The 23,857-nt window shown below is 31.8% G+C and overlaps 1 protein-coding gene across 4 annotated transcripts in view; it reads right to left on the bottom strand.

The window, feature by feature from the left end:
- nAChRalpha6 (nicotinic acetylcholine receptor alpha6) overlaps positions 1-23,857 on the bottom strand; it is a 107,480-nt gene that overhangs the window by 30,948 nt on the left and 52,675 nt on the right. For all 4 annotated transcript variants that reach the window (XM_070648937.1, XM_070648936.1, XM_070648938.1 and 1 more), the window contains exon 3: positions 974-1,113. In XM_070648937.1, the coding sequence (XP_070505038.1) occupies positions 974-1,113 (140 nt within the window). The remainder of the gene's footprint in view (positions 1-973; positions 1,114-23,857) is intronic.

The raw sequence follows: 23,857 nt of genomic DNA on the forward strand, positions 1-23,857 counted from the left end.
ACCTTCCTTTTGTTTGCTGTTTAATTCTATAACAAAATATTTTTTACGAATAAAAAAAAGGACTTTTGTGTGTGAAATACAATTCATACAACTTGTGGGAGATACAAAAAATATTTCATATAAAAATGTTTCTAATTTGGTTTTAGATTTTTTGTGTTTTTTTCGTTTGCATTTTATTTAAGGCATTCGATTTTTAAAAATTTTCAGTTTTTATTTATTTTATCTTTCTTTTTGAAAGCTTTTTTCGACAGTTTTTAATTTTTAGTTTTTGTTAGTTTCCATTTTTTAAAGATATGATTAGTGTTTTTTTGTGCGTGTTTGTGAATTGAAATAAAAATGAGAATTTGATAAAACTTAAATGTGAAATTAAAAACAAGGATGATGAGAAAGATTTTTAATAAATGAAAAAATTTAATTTTAAAAATAATTTCCCAGTCAAAAAATTTGTGAATTAAATGTTAAGTTTTATAAATTTAAGAAACTTTTAGAGATTCTTTATTGAAAGCTTAATTTCTTAATCTTTTAAATTCTTAATTTTTTTTAATTTTTTTCAATAAAATTTTAATTTCTTTTAAACATTTGAATTTTTTTAAATTTTAAATTTTTTGTATGAATTTTTAATTTTTAAACTTTTCTATTGAAAATAAAATAATATATTAAATTTTTATTCTTAACAATTGATAGCTTTTATTCAAAAATAAAGATAAAAAAGATGCGAAATAAAAAATTGAGTTTATTTTGTTCATTAACTTATAAAACTTAACATTTGATTTCACAACTTTTGACTCTCTTAATCCCCAAAAAATTTGATTTCTCCCCAAATATATATTCCCATAAACACCTCTAATTCAATAAATAACCATAAATTCATCATAAGATACAATCCAATTAAATGAATTGCACATTATGATTCATTGATAAAATATAATCCCATATTTCAAGATCTAATATTAATTAATGAAATTTAACTTACCACATCGATAATTTGTTGTAACGTTAATCCAAATCTTACTTCTAGAGGTTCCGATTCATTAGCTACTGGTCGTTCAAGGAGATTATAATTATTTAATAAAGTATTGAGTAAACGCTTCTCGTGATAACCTTGTAAACTATCTGAAATTTGATAAATTGAGAGAAAAATTTTATTTGATTTATGTTCAAAATGTTGCTTACAACCACATCATAATCATTTTCATCTTCATTATAATCTCAAAAATTATTATTTTTTTTGCATGTTAATTTTTACAAAAAGGGCAAATCATGTTGTGAGCGAGTATCAATTTTAAAATTAGAATTTGGATAGAAGAACATGATGAAAGCTTTGTAATTTTGCATGCTTTTGTGCTTTCGTCGTGTAGAATTTTATGCAATGTCATTAGCAAAATAAAAACAAAAATCATTAAACTTTTCAAAAAAAAATCTTTTTGTTTTGTGGTTTTTTCACGAAAAATCAAGCAAATTGAAGAATTTTGTTTCAAAAAAGGGGTTTGATCCCAAAATTCAATTCGCCTTTGATCCTGAATTGAATTTTTAGACCCTAAAAATCTCAAATTCCCATAAATCACTGCAGAATACCCATCAAATTCAACACTATAATCCTTTATAGAATTACCCCAACATTTAAGAATAAATGACTTTATAGACTCTGAGACTTGTTGCGAATATTTTCGAGAAGTACCATGACTACCATACTGTAACAATCTACACCACTTTTACCACTACCACCCACCCACAAAATTTTGTCAAAAAAACTTTTAATAAGAATATTCTCAAAAAAAGGGAGTAAAAAATGGTTCATGGAATGAGTAGCGTAAGCTTATAAATGTCATTAATATTAATCAATTTATTAAGTGTGAGAATGAATTGTTCTCATGAATAAAGATAATAATAATAATTATAAATTTATAGTTTACATTCATTCCTGAACACTACGAAATTTTGTAAGCTCATATAGAGAACGGATCACGTTGTCGAAAATCTGCTTTAAATCACCTTCGTGCTTATGCTTCATGTTACGCACATAACAAGAATAAAAAGAGATTATACGACATGTAAAATATCATTTACATGCATATATGAAAGCTCATCACAATTCATCACACTTTTCGTCGTCATCATCATCGTCAGAATATTAAAAAAATTTCTTTATTTTTATTTAATTTACGGTTGAATTAAAAAATTACGATTTTAAATTTCTAATTCCTTTTTTTTCGATGCCTTTAAATGTTTTTTGTTGATGTTGTGTGGGCAGGAAATCATGAATTTTACACGTGCACAGCCGTACACAAAGTTTTTTAAAGGTATCCCTCGATTATGAGGATTTCAGAGAATTAAAGAGAAAAACAATACTTGTTACAATTATAATTCATATACATCCATAACTGACTTCATATTTAGTTACAAATCGAATGTTTATTTTTAACTTGAATACAAAATGCGTAGTTAGTATTTAACACGTGTATTTTTATTGACAATGTATTAAATTGCTGATATAAAATTGCTTTGGATGGAATGTTGGCAAATTTAGAGCTGCAGCTAATTTATTAGTTCAAAGTAACCAGATTGGTGTCTGGCTGTTTCATGATATCATTTAGCTTTGTCAAAGTATCAATTTGGTATTAATGAGGACAAGGTTTGTCTTGTTAGAGTTCTTAATTAAGACCAAGTCTTCCCTGTCCCGGTCACTGTCTCGAAACTTGTCTTTTCTTCGGAAAATTTCCGTGCTGTCTCGGCTTTGGTCTAGTTTCCGTCTCAAGAATTTGTTGGAATTACGGCCTCGGAAAGCCTTAATACCGAAGTAGACAATCATATCTGATCAGTGTAAATAGTTTGCACAGCTATTCCTCATCCTACGACTCTGTTTAGCTATACCTAGCCATACTCTCGATTAACCTCCCTACCCTCCCTGAATACAGCTCTAGACACATCTTTGATGATGATGATGACGTCTCACAGCAGTGTGTCATATAGCATAGCTTGAAAAACATTGTATCCCATACATCAATTCAACCTCAACGTAAAATTGAAAAACTTAATTTAAACTATTCCACTATAGCATTAACTCTATAGTGAATTAAAAGTAAATTCCCTTCGTTAAACATTAAAAGCTTATTGACAAAAAAATATATATAAAACTTACAAAAGAGACTTCTCATTCATATTTAAAATTCATCAACAACATCAACATCATAAAAGGATATTCTATGATGTTATTAAATTTGTAAATGTTTTTAAGATATAAAAATTAATAGTTAAATAAAAGAGAGAAACGCGGAACATAAAAAAAAGAAACTACAACATCACATTTATATTACGGTTGTAATCTTCGCGGTTAACCATTGAATGATAATAAAAAAATTTGTATTGCACTTTTTTTTTCTTCTTCATCGTTTCGCGACTACTGTTGCTCTTTTCTTTGCTCATAAAATACGATAATATTGAGGTTTAATGTATTTTTGATTACAACCATGTTCAAATGATAAGGAAAAATTTGTTACGATATGACACTTTATTATTATAATATTTTCCTGGTTAATTTATCTCAAGCCATAAGAAACGCGGAGTGAAAATGATGGGATGAAGATAAATATATATTCAGTAATGTCATGTCATCTCGTCATCATAAACATTGTTAATATACATCTTGACACCATTAAAAATTCTCAAAAAAATATTTTTGTTGTGTTGTTCGCTTTGAAAATGGGTTGGAAATGGAAGGAGGAAATACTCAAAAGTAAGCAATGATTCTTTTTAAGAGAAGTTTTTTGGGAAATAGATAACAAAAATGTCTTTATAAGTAAACTGACAGGTAATGAGCAAGGTTTGATAGATTAAACATTTAAAATGTAGTGTAAATGGAAGTATTTTATTCGACTGTTTAGTCTGATATGGAAATGGAAGGAGGATTTCTGTGTACATTAGCATTGATATTTCGTTTGAGAATTTATCATGTATAATTTCGATTTGAGAGTTGTTCTAGAAATGTTTGAATGTTGAATACATTTAAATCATGCTTGATGATTAGAATTGAGTGCTAAGCTGTCAAAGAAGCTCCCTGGCTATGCAGTTGTTATAGTTGATTGACTTAATTACATAGTGCAATTTGCAATTTGAAATTGACAAATATTCGGAAAAAAGTTTTACAATAAACCCAAATTAGGTTGAATTAAAGCTATTTGAGCCAACGAACCATTTAAAGTCATGTGACAAATTTTTAACTTAAATCTAAAAATATTTAAATTTCAAAAGCAATTTTTCATTTAAAAAAAATTTAAAGCTTAATTTTTGAACTTTAAAGAATTTTAAATTCGTTTTTAAAACAGATTTTTTTTTCTCAATATAATTTTGAAAAACGCTTAAAAACAATTTTTTAAAAAATTTTCATGAGTGTACCAAATTATGTTCTTAAGCCAAAAAAGATTAACAATTTAGTGCTACTTTTATGATTTCTCCCAAAAAAGAAGTAATTTTAAAGCATTATTAATCATTCATTTGAGAAAATTATTAAACAATTGAAAAACATTTCTCTAAACAAAAAATTCTGCTTTGATAAAATAAGATAAGAAAACTTTTTTAGCCAAAAAAGCTGAAAATCCAAAAAAAAAGGATCAGAATTAAACAAAAAAATTGTTTACTTTTTTTCATTCTTTCTCTTATTTTCATTACCAAAGTAGAATAAAATAAAAGTTTTTATCTTCATTGGAAATAAAGCAAATAGAAGAAAAATAGAAAAACGCATGCGCTTGCTCTGAGTCATCTCTTAAAATTTCTATGAGCACTTTTAAAGAGAAATTTACTTGACACGAAAACTTTTTCTGAAATTTCCAAAAAAAAAAAAAAACTTAACTTTGAAGAGTCCTCTCATTAGTTCCACTATTCATACCATTTAATGCATCTATTCAACATTATAGGTAGAAATGCTTAATTGCTTGCATTTAGGTACGAATATATTTTGAATTTTCTAACAGTTTTTTCCATCATGAGATTTTTCTTATTTTTTCATTTTTCATTCATTCATTCATGGATATGATACAGATGTAAAGATTCAATTTGAAAATTGGAAAAAGAGCTTTTCTGGAATAGAAAATTGGATGTTACATGTGTATTTGTGTAAAAAAATTGTAATGTTGAATGGTAAACAGCTGTGGTAGTCATTTATAAAAATGGAAATTCTCGAAACGCACACTACACAAGCAGCAACATCGTGCGAGAAATTCCAATTTTTATTCCAATTACACAAAACATTTTGGGAAAAAAGAAAAAAAGAAAGAATTTTTTTTGGTTACAAGATTCTTAAAGCAATTCACAACAGCAGAAAAAAGGCAAACAGATGAAGAAAAATGAAAGTTGAAAAAAGGAATTGCGAACGAGTTCATTGAAACAAGGCGATGAATGTAAAGTGTTTCAAGACTTTTGACTGTCACAACAAGTTGCGGAATAGATGAAAAATGATTTGAAGTAAATGTTTCCATTCGCTATACGCACAATTTTTCATTTGACACCTTCAACATACCTGTGTGATTACTGTACTATATGTTACCATCAACCCATTCATTCCAAATTGATGCCTTACTCGTTCTCGGTTCTTTTTTGTGTTGAAGTGACGAGAAAAAGGATAAGGCAGGAAAAATCTCAATGACTTTTTTTTTCTGTGTACACTAATTCGGAAAATGGCTTTCTATTTCCACATGAAAGGATTTCATTCAATATTCTTTTTTACGTGTAGTTTTTGAAGACGTTGAGTTAGTGTATAATTAGTGGTTCTTTGTCATAATGTCCATCATCATCATCATCCATCAAGAGTGTATTCATCTAGAGCAATGATAGGCAACCTTTTTTTGGGGTCACGGTACATCATCTTGGTCACAAGCCATGATAAGCGCATGGTATGTGGCGCATAGGTTAACCACAACTGATCTAGAGCTTTTAGTCTTGATGAATCACAATTTCTTAGTTTTGCTCGGAACCTTCCTACATCAAAGGTTCTTGAGAAGAAAGTGTTTCTCCCCATACCATGACCCGAGTGGGACTCGAACCCACGCCCTCTTAATTACATGTCAAGTGCTTTTACATACTGAGCTATCGAGGGTTGCTAGGGAATATGACACAATGCTCATTTAAACTGTCTTTCTCTTTACAATCCTCATTTCACAGCTCTCATCTTTGTATTGGACTAAGACACAAAATCCAACAAATTTAGATAGAGATTTCTGGAAAATGCTTCATTCCCAAATTCAACTCATCTATCAGATTCAATACCAAACGCCTCTTCTGAACACCTTTGAAACTTATTCATACTTGTACTCGAATGTTCCTTTTTCTGCTTAATTTCGATTCTCGAGGACTCGACCTAGACTTTGTCATTAAACTCACTGACTCTTTTTTGTTGGCCTCTTCTTCTCACCAAAACCAAAGTTTTTTTTTATTTAACATGAATATTTTTTTTTGTTTAATTCTTTCCGTTCAATAATTTCTAACCATGAAACAAACCTTCATTAAATTTCTCTCCTTTTTTTCTCATAATAACAGCAAAAACAGTCTCTATGGAATTGATGATGATGAGCAATTCTGCTCTATATGTATGCTGCATTGGTATTTGTTTTTGCGCGCGAGATGAGAATCGGAAGGCAATTGTAAATGGAGTTTAAGGGATGGGTTTTTTGTTGTGTATATGAGGAAAAAGCGAGGAAAATATCTACAAGCTGTAATAGTTTAATGATGAAAAAAAAAGTAGAACAAATCTGGGAAGCAACAGCAAGTTAACATTGAAAAACTTGACCCATATTGTTGTAATAATGTCGCATTGTATGACAATAAAAAAAAGCAAAATCCTTTCAATTCTTTTGAGATCCTCACTTTTTTTTACGTTCATTTGCACACACAACTCGTTACAAAACATAACAGATACAGAGATTGTAAAGATGATTAGGGATATAGGAAATATTTTTTTGTTTTGTTTTAAATTGCGTATTTTTTTATTCATGACGAGATAAACATTTTTGGGTCTTATGATACACGTTCTATGATCATTAATTATTAATTGTTAGTAAAGTTTTGAAGGTTCTACTTGACTTAATAATAAAATGTTTCTAGTCGTATTTTATGATTGGTAGTATAATCTACTGCGGTCAGCAGTAATTGAGTGTTTCTTGTTTTCTGCAATTTAGGTTAGTTTTTGACATTGAATGGGTGATGTTGATGGTTGTAAAGTTTTTTGAATGTTTTAATAATGTTTATTGATTTTTTGAAAAATTGATGATTTGGTCTCGATGAGTTTAGAAAGACAAATAAACTTTGACTGTTTAGATCTCTGAGATCCATTGCTGTTATATGCATTTTAAGACTACTTATTCAGAAGATTCACAAGACCTCCCACTCAAACCTATCCCAACAGTTTAAAATGGTATCCAAACCACTTCCTGAGAAAGACCCATACCTGATGTACATTTCCGACGTAGAATGAGGATGACACATTTCAGAAGCTAAATATCTATGCTGACATATGTAGATAATATTCCACAGAATATTCTAAATAGATAGATAATTTGCAAACCAAGCTAGTTAAAGACATAATTGACGGTTGTCATGAGCAAGTCTAGACCCCAATAGACACATTCTCCTAGCTAAGCTTCTACGTAGAATTTGGGTTTCTGGAATTCTCGTTTTCTATGAATTTTCGAGACCGAGACCGAGACCGGGACCAAAATCACAAAATAATTCTCGGAAGTCTCGATATTGACAAATCTCGGTGACTGAAACTGAGACCGGGACTACAAAGAAATTCTTCGAAGTCTCGGCATCGATAAATCTCAAGACCGAGAATGGGAAGTATTGGTCTTGACTGTAAAGTCTTGTTCTCGGTATCGAGAATTCTTAGAGACAATTTGTAAATAATTTTATTAATATTGCTATTATGAAATTTCATTACAAAACCTCACGAATAGTTTCAAAACTTATAGCTTAACCTTCTCTGTCCTCTTTTCATCAGAGATGAGAATTTAAAGTATTTTTAAGAAAACCCTTAGGATTCTTCTTATCTCAAGCATTTTTTTAACATGTAAATTCTTTGTGTTTCTTACTTCAGTTTCTCCTTTGTAATAATGAAGAATTATTGCCTGTCTACCAGTCACTTGTTTGTTAATTCAACTGATGCTGCTTGTATTTCATGTTTCATTCTATGTAACAGGAAAGTAAATAAGCAAATGGCAATGACAAAAAAAAAGAAGAAGTGGAATGAATGGGAGAGAAAAAAAATTCATCCCTGACCTAAATTTTCATGAAAATGTCCATTGGAATCTGTGTTTCTGGTTTACTGGCAAAACAACACAAAGACACAATGTAAATCAGTGAGAGAGAAAATGGTGTGAGAGATGCAACGAGAAGGAAAGAGATATTGCACCTAATTCATTTTAAATTCTAATCCCCAATCGACAGATTTCTTTTGTATTTTTCATGTCATAGTAGACTCAACCTGACAAGAGCTTTTGTCCTCATCTATTTTTAATTTACATTGACTATCTCTTTTTTCTTCCTGAATATTGGCAAATTTATGCTGGGATACCTGATATAATTTGATTATTTGTTCATTCTTTGAGTGTAAATTGGAACTTTTTAGACTAGATTTTATGTTCTGCGTTAGTCGATGACAGTTTTATGCTTTTGATCAGTGGTGGGCACAGCAGTGTGCAGCCAAAATTTTTGGGAAATTCTACGAAATCTATGCCGTGTGCAGTTTCGGTCCTGGGTTATCAGCAGAGCGACACAAATGAAGATGGCTCCACCACAGAGCTTTTAACCCTAACAGGCAAAGAGCATGCTTTAGTTGTACAGATAGACTACTATGATATCTAAAAGCAGTCTGTCTGTAAGGGTAATGCTCCGTTTAACATCTTTTACTAATAGCAATTGGAAATCGCCTGTTTTTGGTAGACATATGGATTGCCAAACGGAGGCCGCTTACATTTGGTATTAGTTCGAGCACCAATGTCGTCATTGTTAGTTTAAGGCCTGTATTCCTTCCTTTGGGTTTCATAGCTTTGAATTGAGGATGGCGAATTGCTAGGCCAACGCATCTTGAATTAACCAGAGTCCCGCTTTGTCTGCGCACCACTATGTGGTGTGGATTAACGTCCTCTCACCACGAGAAGGTGGGGTTGGTACTTAGTGGTGTTAGGCTAAGTGTATCATTATGCACCAAGGTGTGCCTTGAAAAATTAAAGGTTGCTAACCACTGCTTTAGATAAAAAAAAGTGTGTCCTTAAAAAGTGCTCGACGCTCATCTTTAAAACATATTTTTAATTGAAATGTATTAATCCTGATAGATAATCAATTATTCATCACAACAAACATTGAAAAAAAGGAAGTAATTGCGCCCTCGTGATGATAAAAGCTTTCTCAATCAGAATATTCTTTTTTTTTTGCTTTCCATTTATCCTGCCTTTTTTTTATATATTCATCAAACATACAGCCACATAGCTTCCGCTTTTATTTTCATCTTTGTGCTTGTTGGTATTCTGCACACTCAATGACTTTCACTTCATTAATAAAATATTCAATGAAAATCATTACTTTTTCATTATATTGAAAGTTTCTTTTCGCTTGTGGATTTTTTTCTCTCTTTCTCGGTCTTTTTTTCATTTCAAATGCGAACGTTTTTTGGTGGAAAATTTTTGTGCATTCTTATTTTTATTGTTTGTCGAACGATTCAATTTATTTTATTTTATTTTTTTGTTAAAGAGAAGTGAAAAGACTGAGGAATTTTATTTTATTAGGACGACTTGAAGTGAAGTCATTTGACAGTGTCGGTATACCGAATTTCAATATGAATTAAAATGTCAAGTGGACTTAAGAATGAATATATTTAATTTGAAAATTGCTATATAAATTCTAATCATTAGCATTCTTATTAGATTGAATGTGTGGATAAAATAAATTAATTGATAAAAACACTAATTGTGATTTAATCTGGGATTTATTTGGGGTTTTAAATTGAAGTTGATTTATGAGGCATAGTTCGTGTTTTCTCCATGATTTGCGGTAGTCTAGCTAGGTGGTTATGAGGTGGCATATCACAATATTGTATTAATGTTGCTAAATTTATACATTTATCTGACAATCTATAAATAGAAGTTCACTTACTACGTTCAGAAGGTGGTAAATCTGATTTAAACAATAGAAATGTTTAGAATTCCAGAATTACAACAAATTAGAATGACTCAAAGTCGATAATAATTTTGTATTAAAAAGTCATAAAGTACCGAAATCAGGCTCTAGATTTTAAAAGCTTCTTTCTGATCATTTTCCTCAATTTCTTGACCAGACGTTGATGATGAATGAACATATCGGTTCAAAATTAATTACAAATAGGGTTTTCAATATCCAATTGAATTGTTTATAATGATAGAATCAATCCTGAGATTCAGCATATTTAAATCCCGGGATAGCAAATTCCAATTGCAAAGCAATGGCTACAAAGTATACAAAAACCGAAAAATTCATATTTTTTACAAAAATAAAGTCCAAAAAGAATTAAAATTTTCACATCCAAAAGATATCAATCGATGAATATTTTCAAATATCGTCTTCCCATCATCACATCTTCATCTCCATACTAAGACAAAAAGGAGTGAATGAAGAGCATCTAATGAGTACTTGGGATGTAAAAAGTTAAGTGGAGAAGAATATATGAAAGAAAATGAGCAGAAAAGTTAAAATGGAAAACGTGGTCAGAATTTTTTCACCAGACAATATTTTCATGCAAGAAAAAAAGGAAAAAAAAATTCGAAGAAAACAACAAAGAGAGAAAGAGAGGGAAAGAGAACAGAAAAAAGAACCGAGAGAAAGTTTATGCTTAAATGATGATGAAAAATTATCATGAGGCGCCATAAAATTTTTATTGCAGTCTAAAGACTCAAGTGAGTTAATTTTCGGGGTTGTTGTTTCATTTTATTACTATTTCTTCTATCGTTCCTTCAGGGGTCAGTGAGGGGTATGGAGCACCTTTCATTTTCATACATTATCTCTCAATTTGTGAGGAAAATTCGAACAAAATAGAAAAGATGAAAATTTTTTTTGCTTAACTTTTCGATTTTTTATTTGATGAGATGATTTTTTTTGATGAGGCATAGAATAAATTTGGAACGGTAGGGGTCGGTCACTATCCATTTTTATCCTCGAATCATTATTTTGATACTTTATAGCCTCCAGCTACAGTTTTACAGCTTTTCAGTGAAGAAAAACTTTATGCTGATTTTAAATTAACGCCGATAAGCTGTTAATACTTTTTTAAATAGTTTTATTCCTTTTGCAAGACCTTCTGATCTATAAAAATCGCTAGTTAATACCGAAACTTATTGAGAAAGGGAAAGCAATAATAAAAAATCCTCAATTTAAATAAGTATCTTTAAGAACAGTGAGACTTTACTTTCATTTTTCTTTTATAAATGAATTAAATATGAAGTGGGTGGAGGTGGCGGTGCTTTTATAGGCTGGCCACGTGCTTGACTTTCTTTTACAATACTACTTAATCAGTTGAAAGTTACTGGCTTCTATATGGATTTCAGTTATAGGGGAGGGATTCAATTTAGTGCAAAAGGCATACGACGTGAAAAAGTCGGAAAGATTGTGTCCCCAGGCTGACGTGACACTGGCTCTGAATCGGATATGAAAAAAATTCAGTCCCAATCTCGGAGGTAGATTCCACAAAATCCACTCTTACGCTAGAGTCTTGCACCACTTGAGCCATGCCAGAGTCACTCACTGCAGTCTCGGGACACGTTTTTCTGACTTTTCCACACCATGGGTCGTTCGAGTAATTAATCAGGATAAGTAAAGTAAGGAGGGGGTTACATCCGCATTACTTCTTTATGAATGTCTCCGTGATTGACCCCTAATATGCCCTACTAAATTTCTACAGTATCAAATAAATATGATTATTATTTTTATCAATATATCCATGACGAAGCCTTTTTCATTTGTGTCGCTCGGTATGAGATGTCTAAATTACGTTTTTGTTCACAAAATTGCCTCAATTTACAAAAAAAAGCACTTAGTCAGCCTCAATAAGGCTTTATAGATTTAATCGAAAGATATCTCAATTTGTTAGCAAAAAAATTACTACACCTTAAAATAATGTAAATTTTCTATTCAGTCTATTCAATTCAATCAAGAGCAATGTAACGACCTAACCATGAGTAAAAATTTCATGTGAGAGGAAAATTTGTGAGAGTCGAGCAAAAAAAAAAAAAGGTGAGTAAAAGAAATCTGATCACATTTCTCATGTGTCATTACAGGTAAATACACTACCACCATCCCTTACCTAAATACAACATTTTTTGTTGTTGCTACATTGCTAAAATTGTGAGCACACACTAGACGTACGTATAGATTTTGCGCAGCTTTCGTGCGCGCGATAGAGAAGAATGGAATATATATATTTCATGAGGTGTATGAAATGAGCGAGTCATGAGACTATAAACGATACACACATTTACTTTCTCTCATCTCATCTTATCTACTGTCAGCATAGTCGTTCTTCTTTTCTTTTCAACTTGCTCCTTTTTTTCTTGTTCTTTTCTATTTTACATCTATGATATGAAAATCAATAGATATGATACATTATGTATTCATGCAATAGATTCTTTATATTGTGGAAGCAGAAAAAAAACGGAAATTATTTTAATCGTGGATTTTTGTCGTTTAATGATTTTTTGCGAAATTATCGCGAATTATATTGAATTTTTAATTAATTTTATTTTAATTAATATTAAATTAACATTGAAATATTGAATCATGGTCATGGTGACCTTTAAGATGTAGGTGACTTGAGGAGCTTTAAATTGGTTCTCCTGAACAATACAATGTGTTTGCTAAGGCACCGCTGTGTCGACGTAGTAACGTTAAGATGCGAAGTTGCCTCGACAGCACTGAGACGACCAAGGCTGGGTCAAGGCAATTGACACTCAAAATTATTTAGATAGACAAACTCTCATCCAGAACAATGAAATCTTTCATCCTAACAAAAGAAAATTCATCCGGATGAAATTCAATGTTAAAGTCTTAATGACGTCCATATTCATGATGTGTCTAGAGTTTCTATAAAAATTAGTGTATGAAAGCTCTGTGAAGATATGACTAAGGCACAGTTGACCGAGCTTCAACATACAACCCGTGAGAAGCAAATGAACATTTGTTCTTATCATATAGCTTTAAAAGCCCAATTGAAGCTTAAAGCCAAACAAGATTTTAAATTGTGTCAATCGGGTCATAAATGCTGTTTTGGCAACAAACGAACATGAACTTGGCTCATTCTAAATTCCTTCTGTCTTAATCTTAAGATTCAACTAAACACCCGTAGTTCCAAATCAAGATAAACGTCAAATTTCCATTCAAATATGCAATAAAAATTATTGTCCAAATGACCCAAATTCAATCTTTGAATTGAGTTACCAAGGAATAGAATCAAGATTGAGATCACAACTTATTGAATATCAACGACTATAATCAAGATTATTGGGGGGACAAAAAAATTCATTCAACATAACTTCACCAATTTTGTGCTAGTCGAACATATGTTTGTTATTGCCAAATAGTTATGATATTGTTTTTTGCAACTTTCATTAATGAAGAAAATTCCTTGTTTTTATAACGAGAAAATGTGATTTTCTCGGTTTTTCGTACCTCTTTTTTCAATGAACATGAACATATGAGAGTGCTTGAAAATACTTAATTTTGTAGAAATTGGGAAAAAATTTAGGTAAATGTTGGGAACAGTTGTGATTTTGAAAAGCTTTTGAAATAATTTTTGAAGCAGTTTAGAAAAAGCATTTTTTGGAGTAAACCAAGAGTAAACGAGTTTCCATTTTGGGATCATTTAAAGTGATTTTGAGTGAAAATATGAATTGAATGATTTGCTGCAATTGCCATATCAATTAAGTTTTGGTGTGTTTTGAGGGGTCGGTCACTTATTACGTAACGTGAAAAATAGATCCTCCCCCATTCCTAAAATTACATTGTTTAAGGCGTAACAAAATTTCGAACTCCTTCCTAGCAGCATTTTCTAGTGTTATTCAGTGAAACCATCTAGGAGGGTTGTCTAGAATTACTTAAAACTTTACTTCCAGGTATGTAGGCTACCCAGTAACAACTCCCAGGAGGGTTACTTAGTGAAACCTCTCAGAAGAGCTAGCTGGTGACACCTCGCAGGAGTATCAGCTAGTTAGACCTCCCAGGAGGAATACCTAGGTAACGCTCTAGGTGGAAAGCCTTTAGTGCATTCTAAAGAAAATCGTTAAATTTCAATTGCACCCCATATACACGTCTACATTCTCAAACATTGCCACACATCATCTAATCGCCCCTATAATTTTCAAACCATTGTCCTACATAAGTGATTTACTATATTTCATCTTATTCATTGGCTTATCCTTAAATATAAACAAAATAAAACATTATGAATAGTCAACTAGTAAATGAGGTCAATTGCATAAAGTCATCTTAGAATACTAATATCCGACATCTCAACTTAAAAACTAAAATTCAATTAGAATTTTCATGTCGAATTGTTAAGCACTGCACAAATAAGTTTGTGGGTGCAGAGCAGTTCTTTATTCAAAAGAAGTCTTTGTCATTTACTCTTTCGTTTTTTTCGATGAAAGTTCAAGGAATAAACTACATCTATTCTATGAAAATAGCAACACAAAATTTAATTTCTTGTATAGAAAAGAGAAAAAAAGAGGAAAAAGGAAGTGAGCGTAGAGGAAGGAGAAGATGATAAATTTTGTTTGCAAAATAGTTTTTCCATCATGTCTTGCATACATAATGTGAAATGTTATTTTTTTCCTACTCTCCTTTGTAAAGATGGTAAAAATGCTCCTTCTTCCGCTATCTATTTGTTCCACATTCATTCTTCATATTTTTCTTATTATTCAATTCAGACCAAACCAAAAAAAAAAAAAATTGTGGAAAAGCTATAATAAAAGAATCTTTCCTGTTTTCTTTCAAAGGACTGAATAAAAACGAGCGACGAATTGGGAATGCAATTTTTGTTGGAAAAACAAATGCTCTTTTGGGGGACATTTTGGGTTGGTGATATATAATTAAGGTAATGCCATAAATAATATCAAGTTTTGTCAGATTTTTCATACCTGAATATCACGAAAGCGTGAAATGGAATAGATGATGACAAGATATTTAGTGATTTATAAGAAAAGTGATGGTTTGAGTCTTACGAATGGAAGTGGATTGAGTATCATAGTTTTGACACGTAAATTATTAGAGTTGACACAAAATCGTTTAGTTAAGGTTTTTGAATTTTATATCAAATATTCAGAGTATCGAGGGAAATTCTTTAGGGTCAATCTTTATTTGGTAATAGTTATTCAGTTCCAAGGTGAATTGAAAATCCCATAACTGCCTAAAATTTTGGGGATTTCTGAACACTTCTGGCTAACCCCTTAGCAAGTGATAATTTAATCAACTTTGATCGATGTCGCCTAAAACTATCTCTATCGCAGGCTCCAGCTTGCCAAGTGCATACTGTCTGAATGGACCTTTTACAGTACATCTAGTACAGTTTCATGAAATTTGGTCAATTAATTGAGTACGATTCGTCCAAAACTAAAGGACAGCAGACAAATAGCACAAGACTGCATTCTTTGGACAAACTATAAGATACAGTTGAAATTTGCTGACCTGCGGTTCTTGGCAGAAACATAAAATCTGATGGTACCAAAACCGCAGCTTAAAATGAAATTTTGAGCAATAAATCATACTCATCCACTTTAAGCTTTACCACAGAAAGTTCAATATCCATTATTTGCATAGTCCATATTATGCAGCAAGCAATTTTGAAAGCCATAACATTATGCATATTGTGTGTATTTCAATGGTTTCTATAAAACGTCTTATTTCATTTATGAAGACGATAAAAGAAAAAATTCATTATGCATACAAAATTGCCATTCAAATTATTACAATTTAGCTCCACAAAATAATTTCATTTTACTGCGCTCTTGTCATTCACTTCCCACACATCCATTTTCTACCAATTTTCCCAAAAGCAGTTCAAAGGAGGAACGAAAAAAAAATATTTGCTTTTTATGTTAATTGGTTGATTTATGGCTATTTAATTCATTTCTTTAACTTAAACCGCCACGGAACATCTATTCATTGAACCAGACACTCAAAAACCGAAAAGAATGAAGCTTGTGAAAAAAATAACGACCATTTACCGGATACAAATTGAGCCTTTTAACATTGTTCAAAAAGCAATTTTTCATTTAAAAAAAAAATTCTGAAAGGCAATGTTTGATGGAGGAAAAAAAAAGTGAGCGAGAGACGAAAAAGAGAAAAAAAGGAAGTATTGTTTGTATATGTGTATGAGCGTGGCATTGAAAGAAGAACTAAGAGAAAAAAATTTTTTTTCATCTCGTGCCAGTCCGTTGCCTCTTAACATAGGGTATCATGTGTGGGAAAATGAATGAAAAAATGAGAATGTACTGATTTTTTTTTGTTCTGGATTTCAATTGTATAGATCAGTGGTGGGCAACTTGTGTGTCGCGATACACCAGTATGCAGCCAAATGACATGAGCCACACACAAGTATGCCGCCAAATGACATGAACTACACACTAGTATGTCACCAAACGACATTTACTACACACGAGTATGCCGCCAAATGACATGAACTACACACTAATGTATCGTCAAATGACATGAACTACACACCAGTATGTCACCAAATGACATGAACTACACACTAGTGTATCGTCAAATGACATAAACTACACATTAGTGTGCCGCCAAATAACATGAGTCGCATGTCACATGCGTCTTCAATCCTTCCTTACCACCAAGATGTGCCACGAAAAATAAAAGGTTGCCCACCACTGGCATAAATGATTGCTTAGTTTCTTTGGGATGGATTCTAAAATATAGGCACGATATTGTGTCACATGAAACATGTGATTTCAATATTCTACATCATTATGCTTCTAAACCTTAATCATATTTTCTGGAAAATTCCAAACGGTAAACGACTTATGAACGATCCATAAGATTTCATTCAATCACATAGAAAATAATGTTACAATGACTTTAGTAATCACACAAAAAATAGTAATATGATATAAGGAGAAAAGCTCCCATATGGAACATTCTTTTCATATTTTACTTTTACCGTATTCACATTTTAAGAATACAGCGATATTCTCAAATTTATAGTATTTATCTCGAGTATATTAAGGATATGAAGATTAGGATGAGCATTTTATGGATGAACTAGAATCGAGTAGAATAAGCTACATGCTTGAAAAATATACTCATAAAAATTTTGTGTATGAAAAGTTTGCTGTTGTCAAAATTTCTTTGATTCGTGTGATATAAATAAATGGGTAGTAATTTAGGAGTTTAGAGGAAACCAAAACTTTCTTGAACAATGCACAGCTGTGTGTTACATTAGCATGTGTCAGAAACTTGAATGAGTAAACTGATTTTTAGGTTGGTTCATATGGCCGCAAAGTGAATACATAGCGTTTATTGCCTTGTTCAGAGGACTATTGACTCCTTATCTTGGAAGATACAACTCTTAGTCTAGTGATTTTTCGGAAGCTTCCATACTTCAGCTTTTTAAGCGTAGCAGTTTAATGACGAATTTCGAATTATGCAACGAGATGTTAGAACGGATCATGAATGGATCATAAACCGCAAATTAATCTTTGATGACTTTTATTGAACGAACCTGAATGCGTTATAACTGACTAATAATTGAAACGGAAGCTTCATGGTAGGGTTGGTTTGGGTCGTTTAAAACTTTTTCATACGGCTACATACTGACATCCTAGATTACTTTTGCAGATGCACGACATAAATTTGAAAAAGCATCTTATAAGCGTATTCTCCAGACGATCATAATAAATTTCATTACTTCTTTCCGAAAAAATCACTAAAAACTAGAATAACAGAAGCTTAAAAAAGAAATGGAATAAAGCGATATGAAGAAGCATTAAAGCTTTAATTGAATCTTTTTAGCTAGGAGGTATTTCTCTTTCTTCCTTTCATCATCATCATCATCATCAGCATTCGAATAAAAATAGCAAAAAAAAGACATTTCACTTCCACACACTTACTGTTTATGTATATATGTTTTTAAGGATATGTGCTTGTGGAAAAAAGGAGACACGAGAACTGAGATAAGAAAAAAAAAAATATACGAACGCGATCTCTTGACATTTTATGATACCTCGTAAAAATTGCATCGTAAAAAAGAGACACATCAGAGAAAGAAAACATACATTGAGCAAAGGGAAATTGTGGTTTGGATTGCTCGAGGTTAGAGGTTCTAGACAAAAGACTTTTTCTTTTTTTGGCGTTGATGGTGTTATTTTTACGAAATAATTGATTTTAGATTAAACTTTCGTAAATTGAATTTTAATGCTCGTGTTTGTCTGCGTTTTCTGATTTTTTTTCTTGGGTGGAAACAGAGATTATAAGAATAGGAAGGAAGATTCATCGAACCGTATTGGCTATGGCATAAAGACTTGTTATTGCTATGGGAAAAATGACTGGATTTGCCAGAAAAGTCAGTGGTTGTTGAACTTTGTGATGTATGAGTTGATAACCCTAAGAGGACGTTCACATATTACGTTCAGGGGGTCAAGGGAGAAGGGGGAGAGGTTGTAATTTTCATTAAAGCAATATAAATTTTGATAATCCCGTTGTTGAAATGAACGTTTCCTAACAAACCATGAGAATTCTCATCCAAATGGGCACTCTCATTAGCGCTCATTCGATTGAGCATATTGTTGGTCTGTTCTAGGAACCAGTGCATAATGGCTAATTTTGTCATACTAGTCTGTAATTGTCTCATATTCAAGTATCTAGTACAATCTGCCAAAATAGGCTCATTAACGGGTAAATCAAATGACATATTGACATCTGGGACTTAATGTTCTTACAAGGAAGTGGACAACTTAGGTGGCAAGAGACAAAAATTTAACAGAAATGATAATTTGTACAAACAAGATGACAAAGACAGCAAAAGAATAAGATGAATTTTGTTGTTACCTAAGTTTCACATAGCTCATATGGTTACAATAAGAATATTGACCTAACAATTAAGTTGACTAAACAACTTTAATAGATACTCCAATAAAGCATTAATAAACATCCTTCAAATAATGACAAGGTAAAATGTCCCGAAAATGATTACCTTTTAAGAAACTAACCCAAAATCCCCCATTCATAAAATATTGTAAACTCATCTTATTCAATATATATTCGAAAATGCAATAAGTTACGGCTCTTTTAACGCTCTAAAAAAGCAAACTGTTCAACAGGATCATGACTTGTGACTCCACTCACACCACTTGTATTTGATTTTTTGAAAAATTTATGGATATATGCTGTGTAACGATTTTTCAATGAAGAAATATTTTTTCGTATCATAAAAAATATAAGAAATCCCTTTAAATCGCACATGTACATTCACATCCATAAGGTGTTCACAATTCATCTTAAGCGATGATAAGACCAAAGAGATTTTAAGGGAAGAATTTTTTATTTTGTCGCCGTTGAGTCTAAAAGATTTTCAATTTTCTCCCTTTTTGTCTTCGCCTTTCTTATTTATGAACTGCTTTTTTTTTATTTATTTACTAACACTCAACTTGTCTCTCTAATGTCGTTAGTTCATTTTCACACAGCAAGTTGCTAAGAGAGAACAAGCACAAGCACAACAAAAAATGACAAAATAAAAGTGTGAAACATTTTTTTTTGTGTTATTCCTTTGTAAGAAAATGTGTTTCATGTTTTCTTTTTGACTGGCTGGGAATTGTTGAAATATTCATAACTCGTGAATGGCACGTGGTGGTAGTACAAATGTATTGTTATAGACACTTGCCGCTTGGTAAAATTTCGAAAGTGTGCAAACGTTTACTGAATTACTGATTTAACTCGCATTAAATTGGGAAGGTTTTTTTCTTTTGTGGTGTAAACGTGAAATTAAAGACACGCGTTTTTATGAAGCATCTTTGAGTTTGGGTGGTCGTGCTTTCTTATTTTATGCTCCATTTGGTTGATTTGTAATGTTGGTTTTGGAATATTAATCATTTGATTATCCGTTAAGTACCTATAATAGAGATGTTACTGGCCCTTAAAAGCTAGGGATGCTGTTAGATGCTTTTTAGTACTGATTTAGCTTCTGATACGAAGTTAGTCGAAGTGGGTCGGTGGCGGAATGGTTTAGTATTAACATTCCTAATCAAAGCAACACTGACCCAGTGATCTTGGTTTCGAGACTCGTGAAATGCATCTCACAGTTTCTCTTTTAAGGCTACAGACAGTAATGCCATCTAGAAAGTGGTTTGAATCCTACAAAGTCTAGGTTTGAGCATGATATCCGGCAACTCCACATTGATCAAACTATCAAGAGCTTAGAAACTCATTTAACATGTAGTTATGGATCTTAGAAGCCTTTGACACAGTAAGGGTATGCCCTCTTATTACCACTACTTCATCATACCCATGCTAAGATTTGGACGACATCATAAATGAACGACTCCAAATAAATCACAAAATCAAGTATATTAGCTTTTCTGAATTGCTCATATTTATTTTTTGTTCAAAGTGATATCGTAATTGTCATGAATGTTGTGTGCCTATAAGTAAGTAAGCATATAGTATTTGCAGCTGTGTTTCCTTTTTGCGTCTCCTTTACATTATTATGTTATATGATGTAATTGTACACCCGTATGTAGGCGTTATGTGATTGACTGTTTTTCTTTACTTTTTCTCTCCATGCAGTTTTGCTTCTCTCATTCTATGTATGACAAAACTCTGTTGTTGTTGTTGCTGGATTACGATTATTTATGAGAAAATTTTGATCTTTGGAAATGTTTTTGCTTATTAAATGTACGTCAGTAGGTTGTATGTGTGGGTTGATTTGCTGAAGGTAAGAAATCAGATGATTGACCTTCATGAATTTAAAATTTTTTATATTTCCAGATTCCTTTAGTATATTAAAGAATGTTTCAACTAATTAATTGTTGGAAATATTTTTTGTGACCCTTTAACTTAACTGGACCTTTTAAGAAGTTTTTAGGAACTTTTTCTCAGTAAGAATTTGGATTTTAACTTTGGTTGTAGAATGACGTCATTCATTTTAATGACGAATGCTTGCAAAAATATTGATAAAATTAGAATTCGAGTTGGTGAGTTTGCATAGCGGAATAAGAAGTCTTTGAATAACTTTGTGATTATTAGTATTTTTATATATAGTTCTCAGAATTCATCAGATTTGTGTAGTAATAAATTAAAGGAGTTGTTTATCAATGAAATTTTAACGATATTAGAATATGACTTAATGAACTGTGATGTTGCAGTTGAGTAGCATCTAGACAGATGCATTCAAGCATGATAGAAGGGTCAATCATGATAGGTGAGTCAAGCCCAAATAGCACTAGTCGGTTAATTGATTTGAATCTGGCACTAAACTGACGTGACTTTGGATATCATGTCAGGGTCATGCCGACTTGAGACCAGATTTTAGTTCGATTAATCGATTGGAGCTATTCGGGAAGCTTACTTATATCTTGATGGAATATTTTAATAACATGAATATTCAAAAGAACAAGTAAAGCGTCCAGGTAGTTAGTTAGCAGACCGGAAAACAATAACTTTCACTTTAATGAGGAAAAAATTTTTTGAGTTGGGTAGGTGGTGTTTCAATATCCAAAATATTTCATTGACTGCTGTAGATATGACAAGAATTTATACACCCGAAAAGCACAAAACGATCATAAATGTCATGCCAAACCGGCGTGACTCTGTCATAGTGCGGGATTTTGGATCGATTAATCAACTTGTGCTATTCGAGACAGTATTGCCATCATATTAAGGAACTACAATAAAATGTAAAGAATGTTTGCACTACAAAAATCTAAATTTAAAATTAAAGTTTTAAAAGAAAATGCAGAATCATCTAGGGACAGACGACTAAGTCCAATAAAAGCAATATTGACAATGAACTGACAAGACATTGGATAGTCAACAAAAAATCGATTGCTATAGTCCAATACAATATCTTGTGATAGTTGTTTAGGTCAATTTAAACACAAAATAAATATTTCTGAAAAAAGTTTTTCTCAATTTTCATCAAGAAACTTTTTTTTCCAATAAGGAACTTTAAATATTTAAGTACCAAACACGATTGTTGATATTATAAAATGAACATTAAGAATATATATTTTTTGTTCATTAAACTTTGTCAATTGATGGCACTCAGACGACCATAATTTATATATTTTTTGGTTAAACTCACAATATTACACAATTCATAATTAATCATAGGCTGGATACATGTTTAACAATATCCTCATGTATCATACTCAACATCTACCTGATGCTTGTTACGTGCCGTAACAACTACTACATTCTGTAAACAGTGTAAAGTATACTCAGTCTACCAAACCATCTTCATCCTCCTTCCCCATTTCCATTTTACAACATTCCACTTTCTCGTTCAAGCAATAATAATCTTTGGCAGTTTTCTGAACATTTTTTTTTTCTCTTCTCTTCTTTCTCATTCTCTTCCTCTTCCAATAAATACTTTCAGAAAAGTATGCCATAAGCTTTCAACAAAATCCCTACTTAATTAAGTCTTGAAAAATGGGGTCAATTTTCCCGCTCTCATACTCTCTCTCATTTGTATCTTTACCCATCTCTCTTTCCCTATTTTCATTTCTGTCTTCTTCCTTTATTTCATCTTTTTCTTCTTTTTTCATGCAATGTGCGCTCCTTTAAGCATTAAAGAATGATAGCACAAAAAAAGGAAACTTTTTTCATTACAACGGAACAAAATGTGAAAAGAAGAGCACAAAAAAATGTGAGTGTGTGTGTATGAGACCTCCAACAATGATGGGGGTGGACTGACTGTGTATGTTAAAAAAGCACATTTGTAGTTTGACGGGGTTGGCACAACGTGGAATGGCAATTTTAAAACTCTTTCGCTTGTTTGATAAGAAAATTATTATTATTGCCTATGTTATTGTGTTTAATGGATGGTGGTGGATACAGCAAGACACACAAATTAAGAACGAGAATGGGAAAATGAAGGGTAGAGCGAGGCAAACAGAAAAGGCAGTAGATAACAAAATAACAATTTTCAACTCACTTTTCCCCTTTTTTTTATGTGAAGCAATCTTTTAAAATCATTGAAGCTTGCAAGCAAAATGAAAATTCTTTTTTTTTTATTCTCGTTGAACTGAGGAAAGTAATGTGATTATCAGCAATTGAGAGAAAATAAAGGGAAATTAAACATTACTTGTTTATAATTCTTATAGTGTCGTCATCAAGAAATTAATTTATTTTCTTACAAATTCTTAAATTGAAAATTTTTGGGGGTTAGGAAGTAAAGCCTTGTCAACAATAGCCCGAGTAGCATAAGGAAGTCGCTGAAGCGGTGGTATCTGAAGTTGTGATATCTGAAACTGTTTTGACGATATGACGTAAGGGTGTCCTATCGGATATGCGAAGTTATGTGACGGCCGCTAATTGTTGGTCAGTTTTAGGGATAAAATTAAATTGACCGCATTATGCTGTAAACGCTTGAAATAGATTTATAGTCAATAATGATTGAAAATCGTAGAATCGAGAGTTCGATTCCCTTTCAAAACATATTGTTCGGAAGTTCAGCTTTTTCTGCAAACCAAGACCTTAAGCAGAGGCACCTATTTGAAAGTTTGGAGTCCGGATTCCAAAAGTCTTACCCACTCCCAACCTTGTCCTTAATTATCACATTAAAATCTCAAAAACTAAAGCTTATTTTGCTTCATGCTCTAAATGTATATATAGCGTGCCCACAAAC

Source organism: Chironomus tepperi, unplaced genomic scaffold, assembly GCF_022539635.2.
Source record: "Chironomus tepperi strain 1889 unplaced genomic scaffold, CSIRO-AGI_Ctep_v1 contig_415, whole genome shotgun sequence".
NCBI lineage: Eukaryota > Metazoa > Arthropoda > Insecta > Diptera > Chironomidae > Chironomus > Chironomus tepperi.